Source organism: Nomascus leucogenys, chromosome 15, assembly GCF_006542625.1.
Source record: "Nomascus leucogenys isolate Asia chromosome 15, Asia_NLE_v1, whole genome shotgun sequence".
In the NCBI taxonomy this organism is placed as follows: domain Eukaryota; kingdom Metazoa; phylum Chordata; class Mammalia; order Primates; family Hylobatidae; genus Nomascus; species Nomascus leucogenys.
This window is the reverse complement of record NC_044395.1, coordinates 30,887,037-30,906,559: the sequence shown is the minus strand read 5'-3', so window position 1 is coordinate 30,906,559 and position 19,523 is coordinate 30,887,037. Positions and strand designations below refer to the sequence as shown.

At 37.7% G+C, this 19,523-nt stretch overlaps 1 protein-coding gene across 2 annotated transcripts in view; it reads right to left on the bottom strand.

Annotated features, from left to right (window-relative positions):
• The window catches only part of PDGFD (platelet derived growth factor D), a 250,594-nt gene that overhangs the window by 24,593 nt on the left and 206,478 nt on the right, over nt 1-19,523 (bottom strand). For both annotated transcript variants that reach the window (XM_003253060.3, XM_003253059.3), the window contains exons 4-5: nt 13,866-13,928; nt 9,647-9,845 (exon numbers count right to left, since the gene is read on the bottom strand). In XM_003253060.3, coding sequence (XP_003253108.1) covers nt 9,647-9,845; nt 13,866-13,928 — 262 coding nt within the window. The remainder of the gene's footprint in view (nt 1-9,646; nt 9,846-13,865; nt 13,929-19,523) is intronic.

The window sequence follows — 19,523 nt, the reverse complement described above, 5'->3', positions numbered from 1 at the left end:
GCTGGGACTACAGGTGTGTGCCACATGTCCAGCTAATTTTTGTATTTTTATTAGAGATGGGGTTTCGCCATGTTGGCACCAGTAATCATTTTATTGTTGTTGTTACAAGGTCTAGCCTTTATAATGCTAAAGTTCTTTATAAACTCTTAGCAGGCATGCGGCAGCAGCCTACATACTAGTGCATATTTACCACATGGTGATGGCATGAGAGAATGAGCACTCAAAGTAGGGCCATGATGTTTTTGAAAACCATGCTCTTGTTCTTCTCTTTTGCTTTCTCTGGCATCTCAGCTTGCTATATTATTTTAATCTTCTAGAGCTCAAGTCAAAAGGCATATTCACTCTACATCTCCTATGACCCCTTCTCTATGTACTCACCACACTTTTTCTGCCCTCTATTATAGCATTTACTTCATAGACCTTGTTTTGTTTTCTTTACAGATAGTCCAACTTACAATGGTTCAACATGGTTTTTTTTTTTTACTTTTTGATGGTGCTTTCAGCTGTGTATGTTAATGGTGAGCACCCACAAAACCATTCTGTTTTTCACTTTCAGTAGAGTATTCAATAAGTTATATGAGCTATTAAACCTCTATTATAAAATAGGCTTTGTGTTAGATAATATTGACCAATTGTAGGCTGATATATGTGTTCTGAACATGTTTAAGGTAGGCTAGGCTTAGCTATGAAGTTCAGTAGGCTATGTGTATTAAATGTGGTTTTGACTTAACTATATTTTCCACTTACAATGTGTTTATTGGGATGTAAAACCATCAAAAGTTAAGAAGCATCTATATTCAGGTGCTTCTCTTCTATTGAACTAAAAAAGTTGTTGGAGATAGAGAGCTAATCATCTTTTTATCCCTTCTCTTCTAGGACTTTGTCCCTAGTGTAAGGACCAAATGCAGCTCATTCAAGCTCACTTCTAAAACCATTTGACTTCAACGATTAGGAGCAAGGTGCTGCTGAAGGAAGCACAACATCGTCTTTGTGCCAGATTCCCTTTGCAAGAAATAGACACTCAATAATTACTACCTGAATGAATCAGATAAACCATGGATTTTTTCAGTTTAATTTTGTATCATAAAGGCAAAACAATTCCAACTATCTTTCAGGAATGCATAGAGTATTATTAATACTTTATATGTTGAATGTTTGGATCTTATCTCAAGGCTAGTCTAGGATGTGGTGTAGTGCAAAAGTGTTAGGTTAGAATTACGAAACTAGGATTTAAAACCAGCTCTGCCAAGGATGAACCATGATGCATGAGATGACTGGCACTAAGATCTGTGAAATATAGAAGGAGTGGCACACATGGTAGAGCGTGGCCTTGAGAAGACTGGTTCCCAGATGCAAACATCAAGGTGCTAAGGAACATTGCCTTTGTCAAATGGGAGACAGTGCCATAATCTGTTATGAAAAGTGCTAAACATTTCCCTTTAATGTTGCAGCACTAGGTTTATGATGCTTTGGGATGGGGTGGGAGGTGAGGGGACTATAGGAATAATTGTATTATTTTTGTACTAAGCAACCAGGGGCTCTCAGCCTTTCTCAAGGTTCATAAATTCACCAGGAGGAGTCTTCATCCTTATGAATATTACAACCTCACTGTCATTTTCAGATACCCTCTTCTATAAATCAGCACATAATTATGAAAACTGTTTTCACATTTCAATCCCAATGCAGAAGTGCAAATAAATCTGGAAAGAACTATTATTTTATAAGTTTTAATGAGGGACTATCAGGATACTTTAACTTAAAATTATGAAAGACACTGAATTTTGTGACTCCACATGTGGGTTTAACATCTAAAGAATAAAAACATTTACCACTTGTTTTTACACAAATTAACCTAAATCACAGTAAAAGATTCTTAATCAGACAATTCCTGATTTTCAAGGTTTAGAAGCACTGTGAAGCAATGAGTGAATGCAAATTTACTGAGCAACTACTATGTATCCAGCACTTTGTGAGATGCTTTCACAAAATCAAATTTCATTTAATTCTCATAGCAAACCCTCATCTTAGATATTACAATTCCCATTGGATGGATGTAGAAACTGAGTTGCAGAGGACTTAAGTGACTTGCCTAAAGCCACTGGACGTAAGTAGACATTCAGCACATATGTACTGGAAAATCAATGGATGACTGAATGAATATCTGGAAGGCATTGAACTAGCCATGAAAGCAGTGACACCATTATAAAGCAATTCTCTGAACCCTGGGAATTCATGACCTGGGGTGATGTATAAAGTATATCTATGAAATGAAAAATTTTTTAAAAAAAAGTTAGGAGATGAAGGTCTTAAAATTTCTTTTTCTCATTTACTAGACTATGAATCCCTGAGCTCTAAACACCATTGAGTTGCTCACAGCATGAGCTTTGCAGCCAACAAGGCCAAGTTCATGTCATGATTCTCTATTTTCTAGCTTTCACAGAAACTTTCTGAATTTTTTTCTTTTACTATGCAAAACGGGAACCACAGTAGCTCCTGCCAAGGAATTTGTTAAGATTAAATGAGTTTTGAGTGTTTGAAGCACAGGTCTAAATCCTAGCTCTCAGTAGGCATGCCCGCATTATTATTGAAGTGAGTAACACAGATCAAAGAAGGAAGTTTAAATCAGAAGCACCTAAAACTAGAAGGAACTGAGATTCTGTAATTGGTGATTACTAAGGAATGGAAGGCCATGCCCACCTTGAACTAAATACAAAAAGCCAATGATCAGGTGTGTTCAGTTTGATTACATCAGACGTAACACTATCCTTTCCAAGTGTATTAGTCCCTTCTCATACTTCGATAAAGAAACACCCAAGACTGGGTAGTTTATAAAGAAAAGAGGTTTAATGGCCTCACAGTTATGCATTGCCTGGGAGGCCTAAGGAAACTTACAATCATGGCAGAAGGCGAAGGAGAAGCAAAGGCACGTCTTACATGGTGGCAGGAGGGAGAGCATGTGTGCAAGTGTAGGAGAAGTGCCCTTTATAAAATCATCAGATCTTGTGAGACTCACTATCACAAGAATAGCATGGGGAAAACCATCCCCATGATTCAATTATCTTCATCTTGTTTCTCCCTTGACATGTGGGGATTATGGGGATTATGGGATTGCAATTCAAGATGAGATTTGGGTGGGGACACAATGCATAACTATATCAGCAAGCAAAGACACTCAGTGAGTTGGATCTCTCAGCACCAGCAGTGCCTACAAGCATATATGCTCTAGGAACAGTGTAGTGTCTCCTTAAGTCTAGTGGGGCATAAAGGAAAACAATCCCATAATAATTTTCCAATGCTTCACAGAAAAAGATTGACACAGACAACACAAGGAACACACATTTCTCTTTAACAAGAGTAACTGCAGTGGAAAATGCACATTTGTTCATCCAGACGCTAAAAGTTACCTATGGCTTTCCACTGTCAAATGGATTTTTCCTATTGATTTGCATTTGAATTACATGCCTAGATGAGGGGAATAACTTTGATAATGAGGGTGGGGTTAGGATAACCACAAAGATGGACAACTGCATCTAGGATAAAAGCAGAGGTGGCACAGGCACCAGGAGGAAAAATAACTGAAAGTTGTCCCACTGCTGAGATTTTCTTAAAATATTTCATGTGTGTGCCCTCGTAGACACACACAATATGATAAACAACGATATGGTTTTTATGAATGCTTGCTGGCAAACAGAGTAAGTGAGGCAGCTAGATACTTACAAATCATACAAGTCATAAACAGTGGCAAAAGTCTTTAAAAGAAAAGCTTAGCAGAAGAAACATCCAGTAAGCAAAATAGTGTCAGAAAATTTCTGGATAAATAGTATCAGAAAAGTTTAGTACTTAGAGATAATTTTGTAAACTTTTAATGAGTACACTGATTATACAGATACTTAAATATGACAATATTTGCCAAATACTATCTGTGAGGCTCTCCAGATTACTTATCTTAGAGCCTTATAGGGAAGACAGCAGAGCAATTAATAGAAATATCTTGGTTCTGTGCAGAGTTTTGTAAGCAATTCAAATAATAACAGTAGCTATCATTTACTGAGGGTGTTAGATACTCTTTTATTACCTAATCCTAACACAAATTTGCAAAGTGCTTATAATTAGAGCCATTTTACAAAGAGAAGAAAATAGAGAATCAGGGGTCTGTAAGCGACTTCTCCAAGGCCACTGCTACTGATTTTAGGATTTGAGTTAGAGTTTTATTACAAATTAGTTAGACTCTCAAGTCCATGCTCTTTCCACTGCAACATCCTTCTTTCTTTTGCCCTATTTCTATTAAATTTATGCCAAACGATTTTAATATTGATAAATAAAACTTTCACTTGGTAAAGGTACCAAATATACCACATGGTTCAGGAAACTCAATGAAGCTAATCATCTTTCAATAATAGAAACTATTACAATAATGTAATATTAATAAGCAACACAAATTATTATTAATTTCTATTATCTATTGATGTCACCAGTACCTGCTTAATTTACAGAGAAGTAATTACAGATATCTCAAGACTGACTGATCTGACTCATCATTGGTGTCGGCAAAAGGCTTTTGGCAAATTCTTAACCCAGGTATCAAATAGGCAGACAGAGAAAACTGCAAGCACTCAGTTTCTAAAATATGTTCATGTGTTAATGCTCTCTGAATAATTTCCTACATTCGAAATCATTTTTGAAAAATCAAAGCTTGTGTCCTCCTGTTTAGCATGCAGTGGCATGACAAAGAAACAGCAATAAATGATAAAAATTTTTTACAGAAGGTATTCTGACTTAAGAGAATTCAGAACAAATGAAAACATATTGATATAAAACATTTATTTCATTTATTTCTCAGTTTCTTATGCTAGTTATTTACCTGTAAATAATTTGCAAATTAGGGTCAAATGTTTTAGATCTTAGAGCAAAATGTCAGAAAGAAAATAATAGAATTGGTATTAGATCCTTGGAAATGGGTTGGTAACTGTTCCAGAGTTGTAACATCTAACCATTTAGAGTCTGTAAAAATCACATATTTCAAATGTCATCATTTGGAACTAATTTAATATCAAGATGTTTACTGCACTCAATGTTAAAATACCTTTTTTTTTTTTTTTTTTTTTTTTGAGCAGGGTCTTCACTCTGTTGACCAGGCTGGAGTGCAGTGGTGCAATCACAGCCCATGGTAGCCTTGAACTACCCGGGCTCAGGTGATCCTCCCACCTCAGCCTCCTGAGCAGCTGGAACTACAGGCATATGCTTCACGCACGGCTAACTTTTGTATTTTTTGTCGAGACAGGTTCTCACCATGTTGCCCATGCTGGTCTCGCACTCCTGGGCTCAAGCGATCTGCCTACCTCGGCCTCCCAAAGTGTTGGGATCACAGGAGTGAGCCACTGTGTCAAGTCTAAAACACTTTTTAAAAGAGGAGTGGATGTGAATTTTAGCATGTGTATCTAAAAATGATTACTTTTTGGAGAACAATATATTTTAATTAATAGTTTAAAACTATTAATTTGGAACGCCCCAATAATTTTGTTCATATTTTAATCACAACATAAGCTTTGAAAACAGGTTTCCCTCCTTGCCATTATGTCTTGGATTTTTCTTTGGCAAACACACTATCATTCTAGAAAGCCAAGTTCTCCTGGAATAAGAAAAAAAGAACAGATCTTACTTATATTGTTTATCTCATAAATCACCTCTCAGTTAATGTCCAGTCACAGCTGATCATTTCTTAATTTAGAAATGTTGAATTTTATGCTATGAACTTGAATAAATATACATTGTCCTTAAATTTATAGGCATATGTTTTAAATGAATTGTAGTTTAGTTTTAGTTAAACTGCAGTGGTAATGCAGCAATTTAAGGAGTATTTATGCAGCTTACAGAAAGAATACCCATATAATTTCACCTAATTTTATGCACACTTCCTATACTCGTTAGAATATCTACCATAAAAAGTAAATGCAATTTGAACTTAAAACATTAATTTTTAAAAATTAACTTCTGGGCAGCTTTGAGGTTAAAAGCATGAGGCTGAAACTACTGGCAAAAATTAGGTTTGAAACTACAGTTATCTACAGATTTCAATTATATATGCTACCCTTTTCTCCATTACCCCCTAGGAAACTGAAAGTTGAATTTATTAACTTGTTATATTATCTTCAGTCCAGAAGCTTTTACAGACAAGTTTGAGCTTATCTATTACTTGTGAATTTTAAAAATGTAGACATTATTGCATTGACATCCTGGTTTCAATACCTGGTAATTTTATGTGTCTCCTCTCTCTCTCTTTCCTCACCAAAACTTTTACTGTTCTTTTGCATTCACCATTTTCAACTCTTCTTGAAGAGAACAAAATCTCACTTACCACCTCACCTCCCTTCTACTAAATAAAAAGAAGTAAAACGCATTATTTAATTGTAAAATATAAACCTTCATATTTTAAATATTTCTGATTCATTATAAGTTCTTTACTCAGTGTGTCTGCATTCTATTTCAGAGTTCATAAAACTCTGTGTTTTGTATATTCACATTCAAATGTCATCTTAGAATCTTGCTCTTTGCAATCATGAAAAATGCCACTTTCCATCTGTCTGGACAAATCAGAAGAATGGATGCTCAAAAGATATTCATAAATGACGAGCTTGTTTCTGCACAACATCATTAAGAAATTATTATACTGATAGAAGGAGACTTTTTGGAGATCCTGAAGAGGCAAAGTTTTATTTGACACCTAATGGACTTCCATTATCCATAGCTATTTTCCTGTTTTCACTGTTTATTCACTGCTCCCTTCCTCATACATTGGGATACAAGCCATGAATTTGTATTTTTAAGTTCTCAAAGCAGAAAATACCAGCTGAAATATTAAACCTGACTTCCCTTGTTTTTGTGATACATGCAGGTGATTCAGCATCAGTGGAATGATAAATAATTAAATCAGCATATTTATACAAGAGCAGAGACAGTGGTGACTTGCCAGGGTTAAATTAAATGGTACAAAAATGCCTTAGGGCCATTTTAAACAAGAGATTAAGAAATGGAACCTAAGCCAGCAGGGGAGAGAGACGATGTTTACTTTGTCACAAACATCAAGCAGTATGTCACCTTGAATGCTCTTGCAAGGTTATTTCGGTAACCAAAGACATTTTTAATAAAGCTGCCCTCTCCAGTCTATGGGGTGGTTTCTATAAACTTTAGAAATAGGCTAACACTGGATTAGTAATATATTCAATCCCACGAACATTAATTGAGCATCTAAAATATGTCAGAGACCGTTGCAAGTACTGCAGATACAGGATGAACAATCTCTAAAGTAGTGCTTCTTGACACTGGCTGTCTCTAAGGATCACTCTCCTAGGAACCATAAATAATATCAATATATATCCCAGTCTCACCCCATTGAGATTCTGAGTCAATGTATCTGGGGTGGGACTAGGCATCTGAAGGTTTTCAAAGCTCCCTCAGTTATTAAATATTCAGCCAGAGTGGAGAACCATAGGAGGTGCTGGGATCCCAGATCCTCTTAGAGGAAACACAAAGGTACAATAACAGTGCAGCAGTAGGACATATAAAGTGAGGTGGTGTCTTAAGTGCTCCTAACTTTACCAAGTTAGGGGGTGGGTAGACATCACAGGGACAGAACAAGGGACAAGGTAGGCTTCACCAAGGAAGTAATGCAAGCATATTTCAGAATTCTAAGTCACTATAGCTAGCTAACAATTTTTGAACACGTATGAAGTGTCAGGTGCTCTTGATGGTACCAGAAGCAGTCCCCCGAAGTGGGTGTTATTGCACACACATTGCCAATAAGAAAATTGAGATCAGGGTACCTGCTAAAAAAATAAATCACAAAACTTTTAAGTGGTAGGGTTAGAATTTGAATCCAGGCCTCCTGCCTCCAACTCAACACAATTTCTAGCGGGAAAAAAGTAATGGATTTAGGTGATTTCAAAATTTTAATATTTCCAGAAAAAAGATGCCAAGAAGGGCTGTCCCTTGAACTGCTGAAGACAGAGTCAGATTTTATTGCTCGTTTGTCCAATATTATTTTTATGTAAAATTTCCTCTGGGGTTTTCAAAACATGTGCATATTTTACTTTCTTTTAAGTTGACCTAGTAGAGATCCAAACACAGCAATGTCTTACAGAAAAGCAATTTTTTCTTTAAATCGAATCCAATCTGAGCCCGGGAGAGATTCAAGGCTATAGTGATCTGCACATGGCGTATCTCCATAACATCAGGGCCACCAGTGACTTTCTTGTCCCCCTCTTAGCTAAGCCATAAGCAGAAGGCCCAGGCAGGAGTTAACTAATTAGTCATTTTGTCCCAAATGTTATAAATGGTTGTGCTAAAGCAGCCCAGGTTCACAGCTCTTAAAAGTATTCTTAATATTTCAAAGTGTAGGAAACAAGCTGTATCTTGGTGAAATACCTTTATATCTACAATGCAAACCGTCTTTCAAGACCTTTTAGGGAACATTTCAATTATAACAAATCTTATCAAATAAAGCAAGGACATAACAGACTAGAAGTAATTGTTTTATTCAATAAGAGGCAACTATATTTCATACCTTTATTAATTGGAGCTTTACATGCCAATAAACATTCTCATCCTAAGATCATATCACTCAGATGTAAGACCTGGATATTTATTTTTTTAGTTTAAGCATTGTTTTAACTCATGATGTTCTCTCTGCCTGAATGTTCCTCTCGGTTCTCCCCTTATTGTATGTTGCTAAAGTTTCTAATTAAATATGTGCCCTCACACATCTCCAAACTATTCCAGACCTTCTCCTCTGCCTTGAGACATTTATATCTCAAGCACATAAACCACCCAGGCACCAAGTAGATATCAGATCTAGAAGGTAGAGTTGAAATTTTCCAACAGAGTTTTGGCTGTTGCTTTAATAGGGTTCTCTCCTGCCAACACTGACATCCCTGGACTAAACCAACCTTCACACCTATCAGAGAGGCAAAACTATCAATTACACAAGCACTGTTCTTGTAAGCAAGAGACCAGGATCCTCATTCTTCTTCATTGCTAACTAACCACACAGACATTGGCAAATTACTTACTTCCTCTGACTTGGCTTTCTCCACTGTAAAATTGGGGCTAATAATGCCTTGCTTGCCAATAAATAAGAAGCTGGTTCAAATGATTTTTATAAGATCTCATCCAGCTCCAAACTATGACCTATATATCTTTCACCGGACCAAACACTTCTTAGTCTGATACAAAAAAACACAGTTTGGGCAAAACTCAGAACTTCATTTGAAAGTGCTGTGAAACATGACAATGGACTGATAGTAACCACCTGATCTAAGTGAGTTAAACATATTGTACTGCTAATCCTTACTCATTATTACAGGTTATGTCCCTAGTCCAAAAATCTAAACTATGAAATGCTCCAAAATCCAAAACTTTTTGAGCACCAACATGATTCTCAAAGGGAATGCGCATTGGAATATTTTGGAGTTCAGATTTTTGTATTAGGGATACTGAACCAGTAAGTATAAATGTAAATATTCCAAAATCCAAAAAGCATCCAAAATCCAAAAGACTTCTGGTTTCAAATACTTTGGATAAGGGATACTCAGCTTGTACTGTTAAGATTTCTATCTGTTTTATGAAGAATGCACAAGTCTCTGTCTCTTACCTTTTGACTTCCGGTCATGGTATGACCTGCCTCGATAACGAGGGGTGTCCAAATACATATTCTCAAGATCTTCTTGCCATGACTCTGGATTGAAGTACTTGAGCACATCTTCCACAGTATCAAATTCTGCAATTTTTTTGTCCAGAGCATCCGCAATCAGAGTGGGATCCGTTACTGATGGAGAGTTATAGGATACCCCCTACGAGTGACATACAGCTCAGTGTACTCAGAAAAAGTCCATTGCTGTGAAATACAACAGTCATTCAACTATATGGAAGGAACATAAACAGTCTTCTGAGTATAAGACATCATACGTTTCAATGCCATGTAAAAACAACATGGTATTGTCTTGCCATATTCTTGGATAAAAATCAATTAATTACTAAAAAGATAATCATTTGCTTTTTTTGTAAATCAAATCCAAGTAGATCATAAAACTTCCAGTTTATCTTAACTGTAATCATCTAAAAATATAGACTAGATAGAAATATATAAAATTAAGTCATCCAGTTCCTCGGTTCATGGTCCCAAATCATCCACATAACAACAAATAATAGTGGGAATCAAAATTTCAAACTCCTTCCACATTAGTTTTGATAATTAATTCCACTCTCCCACTTTTAACCTCCACATCCCCCCTTTACAGGTCACCTGGCATTGCAGATGATGTGTGAGCAATGTACGAATCTACTCTGGAGACATTTTCATAAAATCTAGCACTTTCGCCAACTTATTTACTGTCAACAAAGATAATTAGCCATGAAACTGGCTCTCTTGACTTAAAAGGAGAGGATTCACATGGGGAACATATTTTTTTTAAAGTGCTATAGTTTGCTAGTGATCCCAGTTGCCATTAAAACTTCTCAGGAAGACTCTTTAAATGAGAAACACAACATCATTGAAAGCCTGGAAAGGATTATGTATTTTGTCATGGAATACAACGCACATGAGGTTTCCAAGCACTTACTTCACTAACCCTTGTACAATTTAGAGGTAAATGAGCCATGATTCAAACATCTCTGTTAAAATTCATGACCCATTAACAAGGAAATAGAGAGCACACAGCCTCAAATGATTTTTAAATGTCTTTAAAGAAACTACCAAACAAATAAGATCCCCTAAAGGCAAATATCTCCTATCACTAAGGGAAAATAGGAATTAATGAAAACTTGTTTCCTTAAGATTTGACTGTAGTATCTAATCAAGAAAAATTAGGTGCTATTGAGTCCCAGACAGCAAAGCCCACAATTTATAATCTTACACTCAGGCAATGTTGTCTCTCTTTAACCAATCAAGGTCCAAAGGTTGCTAAGTGATTTGATGATCATCTGCTCTCAGAGTAACAGTCCCTCTTCACACAACTAAGGGGCTTTAAAGCATTAATCTACCATTGGTGTAACTCAGGAGCAGTTTTCAAATATTCCCTGTAGGGGAAAGGGAGTCTAGGGAGTTGGGCGAAAGGGTGAAATCGACTGATGAATGTGTCAGGCCAGCTCTATTTTTTGTTTCTTTTACAAGAAACCATACATCTAATTTTCACACATCCTTGTTAAAATAAGTTCTGAACAAACCTTTCCTGCCATGCTACATTCATTACCTTATGAGTCCACTCTGTATTCTGTTCAGGTGTATCCAGGTAATAATGATCATTTATCTGCAGGCATGGTTTTTGTCATACGTTATGGAAGAATCCAGAGATTTAATCACAGTTAAGCCATGTTAAAGATGCCCTCTACAGTCATATTGTTGATATTATATAGCTCTCATCTGGGTGCAGCCATATTTGTTCCTTCTGCTTCTGATAGGCTGTCTCTTTAATCTAGGTGAGTGTGTGTGGGTGTCTGTGTGTGTGTGTGTGTGTCTGCTTGATACGAGCTGAACCCTGACTGATGCACATCATTTCTGTCTTTCACATCTCTCTTGAGGTCACATGCTAGAGATAGAAGACTTATAATTCAGGACTATAATTCCAAATCCCCATTAACTTGTATTGTCTGGATAATCTATAGTCGATCTGGCTAATAGGCACCAGATGGTTTACAAGTAGACTTGTGTCACAATAGTGTGGGTCTAAGAACCAAAAAACTCAAAATGAGCTGACCAAATTAGAAGCATGGCAGCACATAAAAAATCTTTGAAATTAAAATGCTTCCCTTGTTTTTGAAATAAAAACAGGGACACCGATCAAGTCATTCCCACGCAAGTGAAAGCTTCTTGTGACAGCTCTGGGGAAAGTGGCTGCATGGAGTTTTCCAGGGTGGCTCCCAGCAGTGCCTAGAATATAGTGTGTACACAGACATCTCTCTCAGAGAAAGCTGTGGGGAACTATCAGTCCCTTAGAAGGGAGGAGGAAATTTAATCTCTTCTAACATGAGGCTGAAGAGTCAATCCAAACCATAGGTAAAATGCAAACATGTCCCTGTGTATGAGCTTTACTGCTGTTTTCAAGTTATGATTTAGGGCAGTTGACAGAAACAAAGACAATGGCTGAGGAAATATTTATGACTGATGAGGTGACCTGATAAGACTACAAGAACATTTTGGTTTCTGAGGTAAATATTTTAAAACTATTTTTGAGAAAAAGAACTAATTGAATGTGTCTCCTTCGGCTGAACAGTAAATATGATTTCATTCAGCTTTTGTCACGTATTTATAAAAATCAATTCTGAAGTTAACTGCATTAATTTAAAATGATAACAATTTGTAAAAAAAGAAATGCTCTGAAAATGGAAAACCACTTTCAACAAAAACAAAGTATGGTTTAAACAGAAGTTAATGGTAGTCCAATGACCCTTGCTCCTGCTCCAGAAAGTTCTTGAACAATGGAGTTCTGAGTAAAGAAACTAGCTTGCTCTGGTCTTACAAGTGAGTTAAGCAGCACCCAGACTTGAAACTCAAACGAGAAGCTTTTGCAGTGGATCTGGACCCAGGGAACTTCCCCAGATACTCCAAAAGGATGAGACAATGCCTCTGTTTTAAAGGACCTGGGTTATTCTTAATTTGTTGAAGGTCCTTTAAGGCTTGTAATTCTGTGGTTGGGGTAAGAATCATTAGACAACCCTGAGCTATCATGCCGAAGGTGCCTGAGAAGCTGGAGCATCCCATGACCCTCAGTCAAGGTTGCAAAAACTGCTGGTGTCTGCCTTGAGTTATCAGCCTCTACTGTGACCCTCCTGCTTAGCCTGAGCACCTCTTCAGCATATCTGCCTTGTGTTGAGTTTCATCTAATTGATAATGATTGCCTACACCAAGTTAGGTTCAGAGCATGTATTCTGGACTGTCGAAAGCACACAAAACACTTATTATCACCGTCAAAGATCTCTCCGATCTTTTGATCAGATGAGGTTCTAGTCCAGCATCCATACCAGGTGAATTAAATAGTCACATAATTCATAGTGGAGGGAATCCTGCCATATGAAAGAGTTTTTAAAAAATCCTTCAGAGAGCAAAAGATAACATACCAATTTTAGGGAAAAAAAACACAACAACTCTGACTCAGCCACATGGACCTACTCAGAACCATGGGCAAGCTTTCTCTATGTTCTTGACCTTTTAGTAAACAATTGCATTTATTATCTTGTATTTTATTGCTACATAAGTGCCACACATAGGATTGGTGAAAACAAGGTCTGTTATTTCTGTGCAAAGTAGACAAGGAGACAGAATACTGAGAAATGACTAAGTTTAGAGAAAAACTGGAGCATGAACCATTTTACAGCTTCAGGGTGAGTTATGTTTTATATCCAAGTAAAATAGAATACATGCCTGATTTGCACTTAAGTTATCTTACTGTAAACATTGGGATTTTTCAAGTCTGAAAAGACCCTTGAAAATGCAAAGGTTAACATCTTTCCCAGGAATATTCGAAAGCTATTTTGAAATTCCCCACTTGAGTGTGGGCCATGAACTAGTTTGATATGTTTGATATGCTTGGACAAATCTTTAATTGGAATGCTCTGCTCAGAAAATGAAAAATATTTAAGTTATTGCCTAGTTCCTACCATGCTATACTGACAGTTCCCGGAAACCTTTCTGACACATAGGGAAAAGGGTTTCTGACATAATCAATGGAACCTGAATGAAATGGAGAAACACATCCTGTTTGAGATCTAGCTTTTGGTCAAGCCACAGGTCCTTAATGCAGGTGAAGTCCTCTTCGGGTTGACCTTAGCTGTTCCACCCGTTTCTTTTGCTTGCAACAGAGTAATAAATTACTTACTGAAATAGAGCTTGTGACGGATTCCCAGTTGGTCTCTGAAGCTGCTGCGGGTTGGAAATCTTCCTGGAAGGCAAAGAAACATCTATGTGAGTCAGTCAAACCTCTGTTCAATTCATTATGTGCACAGTTTCAACATCTCAGCCTTCTGAACCTTTTTCTAACTAAGTGACAACAGAAATAGGGCTATATTCCTGCTGAACAGGTCACCATTTGTCTCAAGCACATCTCCTCAAGAATCCTTCTCATTCAAGACATGGACATTTTCTTGTAAGTACTGGTGAAATGGAAAAGGCACAGGCAGGAATGCAAATTTTAACTTGGCCATCTACTGGCTGTGTGACCACAGACAACTGACAACCTCTCCAGTCCTTTCTTTCCTCAGCTGTAAGTGGCTAGTATGGAATCCTTACATTACAGGGCTGTTTTAAGAATTGAATGCATTAATTATGTAATTACCAATGACACTGAATAAAGTGTTTGATAAAGAATAATAATAATTATCATCATTATTGACATATAGTTGGTTTAAACTAGGTTATGCATTATGTTCAATCTTGCCTGCTGACCTGGTCCAAAATATTGGTGATCTTTTCAATGATACACCAACTTCCAAGGGGTTGTTCCTGACTATATCAACAAATGTAAGGAAGGATGGCAGGGGAAGAAAATGACTGGTAGTGACTAAGTACTGCCCATTTGGGGAAGGAAGGTCAAGGGCAGACCTGAAAACATTAGTTATCTCAGATAAGCCTTAGTGGATGTGTGATAGCAATAGATCACACAGAAAAAACTTCTCTTAAAAGGCGAACTTGTCTCCCATTTGTATGTGACCTCCATGTTAATTACTACAGCACCAGGAAGTTTAAAAAACATTAAGGGAAGGAAAACTAATTCTGTCATTTTTACAATCCACAGATGGCTTTCTGACCTTGCTAAAATAAATCACTTTAGCAAATATCTTCTAGCCTTACCGGGGAGTGGGAGGTGTTTTTGAGAGGATGCTGAGAAATGTTCAGCCACTCTAGTCTGACAGCTTATTTATCCAAGTATACCTACTGAATGAGAGCTTAGTATCAGGTGTAAATTTCATTAACATTTTGAGGAGCTGGAAGTACATTTGTTAATTGGTTATGATGAGGCTGGTTTATATATAAATTTCCTGTGTTTAATAAAATTTCAGCGGATTACTGAGAGAGAACCGAGTCAAATGTGGTGTTCAAAGAATGAACAAGTATTAGAAACCAACTAGATGATGAGTTGATAGGTGCAGCAAACCACCATGTATCCCAGAACTTAAAGTAAAAAAAGAAAGAAAGAAACTGACTAGACATCATTATTTTAATCATCTTTTTTTTTTTTTTTTGAGACCAAGTCTCACTCTGTCACCCAGGCTGGTGTGAGGTGGCGTGATCTCGGCTTACTGCAACCTCTGCCTCCCAGGTTCAAGCAATTCTCCGCCTCAGCCTTCCTAGTAGCTGAGATTACAGGTGTGCACCACCCCACCAAACTAATTTTTGTATTTTTAGTAGAGATGGGGTTTCGCCATGTTGGCCAGACTGGTCTTGAACTACTGACCTCAGGTGATCTACCCACCTAGGCCCCGCAAAGTGCTGGGATTACAGGTATGAGCCACTGGGCCCGGCCTCGTTATTCTAATCTTAATCCTAGGGAAGATAGAAAAGAAACAGGAAATGTGGTATCTGCACTCTGCAAAACAGAATAGACACTAAAAGGACGCTGAATTCCCACAGGGGGAAGATGTGTATAATCAAATGAAGGCTGGCATTTATATGAGTCTTCATAAGTCGGTGAGCAGATAAGACTAGGTAAGAAGCCAGAGAGCCAGTGGCTTCTCCATTCCTTGATGAGACTATTGGTGGAGGACATATGCCAGGTAAGGTAATGACAGAAGCAATCCTCACATTACAGAATTTTCATTTTCCCTTGTTCATTCAATATTTGTTAATCACCTGCTATTAATACTTTTTGAGCTGTGGGTAGGATCATGAGGAAATAAAAACTACCACTACCCTCAAGGAATTCAAAATGTAAACACACAAACAGGTGCAGTAAACTCATGTGGGTGCTCTGATACCAGTCTACTCAGCATGCCATGGAAGGTAGTAGGTGATTGTACCTGGGGAGAAAGTGGGCTTGAAAAAATTTCACATAGGAAGCTGATTTGTTAGTAGAGTCTTGGAAGATAAATAGTTGGTTCTTGCAGAAAAGGCGGGTAGAAGACTCAAAGGGAAAGCAATGCTTAGACAAGGTGAGGAAAGTATACAGAAAAACAAGCAACTTACTGGGGAAAGTATGAGTCATGTTGGGCATAGTGCGTTTGAAGAGCCTATACTATATATAGATGGAGATGTTCAGGGGGAAGTTTGCTACATGAGAATGGACCGCATGAGAGAGATGTGACCTTGAGATATAGACTTGGGAAGTATCATCAACATAAAAATGCAATTCAACAAAGTAAAGGGTTATGTTGACCATGTGTTAAAATCAGAAGAGGGGCAGTTTTTAAATCTTGGAACTGGAAATCGTTTTAGAATTATCTAGTCCAATCTCCGTATTTAAACAATAAGGAAACTGGCCAGGAGCGGTGGCTCACGCTTGTAATCCCAGCACTTTGGGAGGCCAAGGCAGGTGGATCACCTGAGGTCAGGAGTTCGAGACTAGCCTGGCCAACATGGTGAAAACTCATCTCTACTAATAATACAAAAAAAAAAATTAGCCAGGTGTGGTGGCATGTGCCTATAATCCCAGTTACTCGGGAGGCTGAGGCAGGAGAATTTTTTAAACCCGGGAGGTGGAGGTTGCAGTGGGCCAAGATTGCACCATTGCACACCAGCCTTGGCAACAAGAGCGAAACTCTGTCTCAAAAGAAAACATAAATAAATAAATAAATAAATAAATAAATAAGGAAACGAATGCTTAGAGAGATAGATGATGTGTTCTGTATCATGTACCCATTTTCTGAAAGCTAAGACCACCAAAGCTCATTTCTAAGTAGAAACTGTGTGTGGTTGGTGACCTTCCACAGTGTTACAGCTGCCTTGGATAATTTGTGTATGGGGAGAAAAACGATGAAACAGTTTCCAAAAGGGGAATCAACAGAGCAGGAAAGGCATATAGTTGAAGCTGAGTGCTGGTGGGTGGTTCTATGAGGACACCCTTTGAAGTAGCCTTAGTTATTTAGATTTCATATCTATCCTTAGTAAATTCTGTGATTTCAGTTCATTTCCTTGCATAGACACATGGTAAAAATATTTTGATAAGATTTTTTTAAGCAGAAAGGGACTTTGGTGCATGAGCCCCTAAACAAATGCTACACGAACTTTTAGCTTCTTCACTGTCTGGGCTACAGGATTCCAGTCTGAAATTTTAATAAGAGCAAATCATAAAAGATTTCAGTAAGTCCCAGATAAAACATAACTTTATCTTCTCTTAGCAACACAAAGGTTAGACATTGAAAAGAAACCAACTTTTATGTTACTTCAGAAGTTTACCATTACATATAGATGACATATTTAAATTAAGCTTATAAAAGGGAATGATATCCCTTATAAAAATAAAACAACGAACCTCCGAGGTTTTAGCCCCGAAAGGAGAATCTTGGCATAGGGAGGATTTACCTGCTAAATCCACAATACGATTATTTCTCATCTCTTCCACCATAACCTCCCAAGTCCACCTGGAAACCAGCAAGTTTCCCAACTGCATGTTAGCTCTTCCCCTAGGGTCAGAATTATCTGTTTTAACGGTAAATCAAATCACTTCTGTCGCCTGCTTAAAACCTTCCAACAGCTTTCCATTGCTCTTAGAATTTGGCAAAATAAGATCTGACTGCCATTTGCCTCTATGAACTTCTTTCCTCTGGTGTCCTCTGATTTGATATCCTACCTTTCCCATTACCTCCACTCCTGCTACACTGGCCTTCTTTCAGTCCTGCAAATAACACGACAAGCCTCTTCTCCCCTTAGGTTTAATTCACTGCTGTTCCCTGCCTGGATGCACTTTCCCCAAATGCTCCAATGCTGGCTCCTCATCATTTAGTTCTCTGCTCAAATATCTAACATCTTTGAGCATTCTATTTAAAATACTCCCACTCTTGGTCACTCCATCTACTTAACCTGCTTAATTTTCTTTGAAGCATTTATGGTTATCTGAAATAATTTTATGTTTGTTTTATTGTTTTTTTTTTATTATTATACTTTAGGTTTTAGGGTACATGTGCACAATGTGCAGGTTTGTTACATATGTATCCATGTGCCACGTTGATTTCCTGCACCCATTAACTCGTCATTTAGCATTAGGTATATCTCCTAATGCTGTGCCTCCTCCCTCCCCAACCGCACAACAGTCCCCAGAGTGTGATGTTCCCCTTCCTGTGTCCATGAGTTCTCATTGTTCAATTCCCACCTATGAGTGAGAACATGGGGTGTTTGGTTTTTTGTCCTTGCGATAGTTTACTGAGAATGATGTTTTCCAGTTTCATCCATGTCCCTACAAAGGATATGAACTCATCCTTTTTTATGGCTGCATAGTATTCCATGGTGTATATGTGCCACATTTTCTTAATCCAGTCTATCGTTGTTGGACATTTGGGTTGGTTCCAACTCTTTGCTATTGTGAATAGTGCCGCAATAAACATACGTGTGCATGTGTCTTTATAGCAGCATGATTTATAGTCCTTTGGGTATATACCCAGTAATGGGATGGCTGGGTCAAATGGTATTTCTAGTTCGAGATCCCTGAGGAATCGCCACACTGACTTCCACAATGGTTGAACTAGTTGACAGTCCCACCAACAGTGTAAAAGTGTTCCTATTTCTCCACATCCTCTCCAGCACCTGTTGTTTCCTGATTTTTTAATGATGGCCATTCTAACTGGTGTGAGATGGTATCTCACTGTGGTTCTGATTTGCATTTCTCTGATGGCCAGTGATGATGAGCATTTCTTCATGTGTTTTTTGGCTGCATAAATGTCTTCTTTTGAGAAGTGTCTGTTCATGTCCTTTGCCCACTTTTTGATGGGGTTGTTTGTTTTTTTCTTGTAAATATGTTTGAGTTCATTGTAGATTCTGGATATTAGCCCTTTGTCAGATGAGTAGGTTGCAAAAATTTTCTCCCATTCTGTAGGTTGCCTGTTCACTCTGATGGTAGTTTCTTTTGCTGTGCAGAAGCTCTTTAGTTTAATGAGATCCCATTTGTCAATTTTGGCTTTTGTTGCCATTGCTTTTGGTGTTTTAGACATGAAGTCCTTGCCCACGCCTATGTCCTGAATGGTATTGCCTAGGTTTTCTTGTAGGATTTTAATGGTTTTAGGCCTAACATTTAAGTCTTTAATCCATCTTGAATTAATTTTTGTATAAGGTGTAAGGAAGGGATCCAGTTTCAGCTTTCTACATATGGCTAGCCAGTTTTCCCAGCACCATTTATTAAATAGGGAATCCTTTCCCCATTTCTTGTTTTTGTCAGGTTTGTCAAAGATCAGATAGTTGTAGATATGCGGCATCATTTCTGAGGGCTCTGTTCTGTTCTATTGGTCTATGTCTCTGTTGTGGTACCAGTACCATGCTGTTTTGGTTACTGTAGCCTTGTAGTATAGTTTGAAGTCAGGTAGGGTGATGCCTCCAGCTTTGTTCTTTTGGC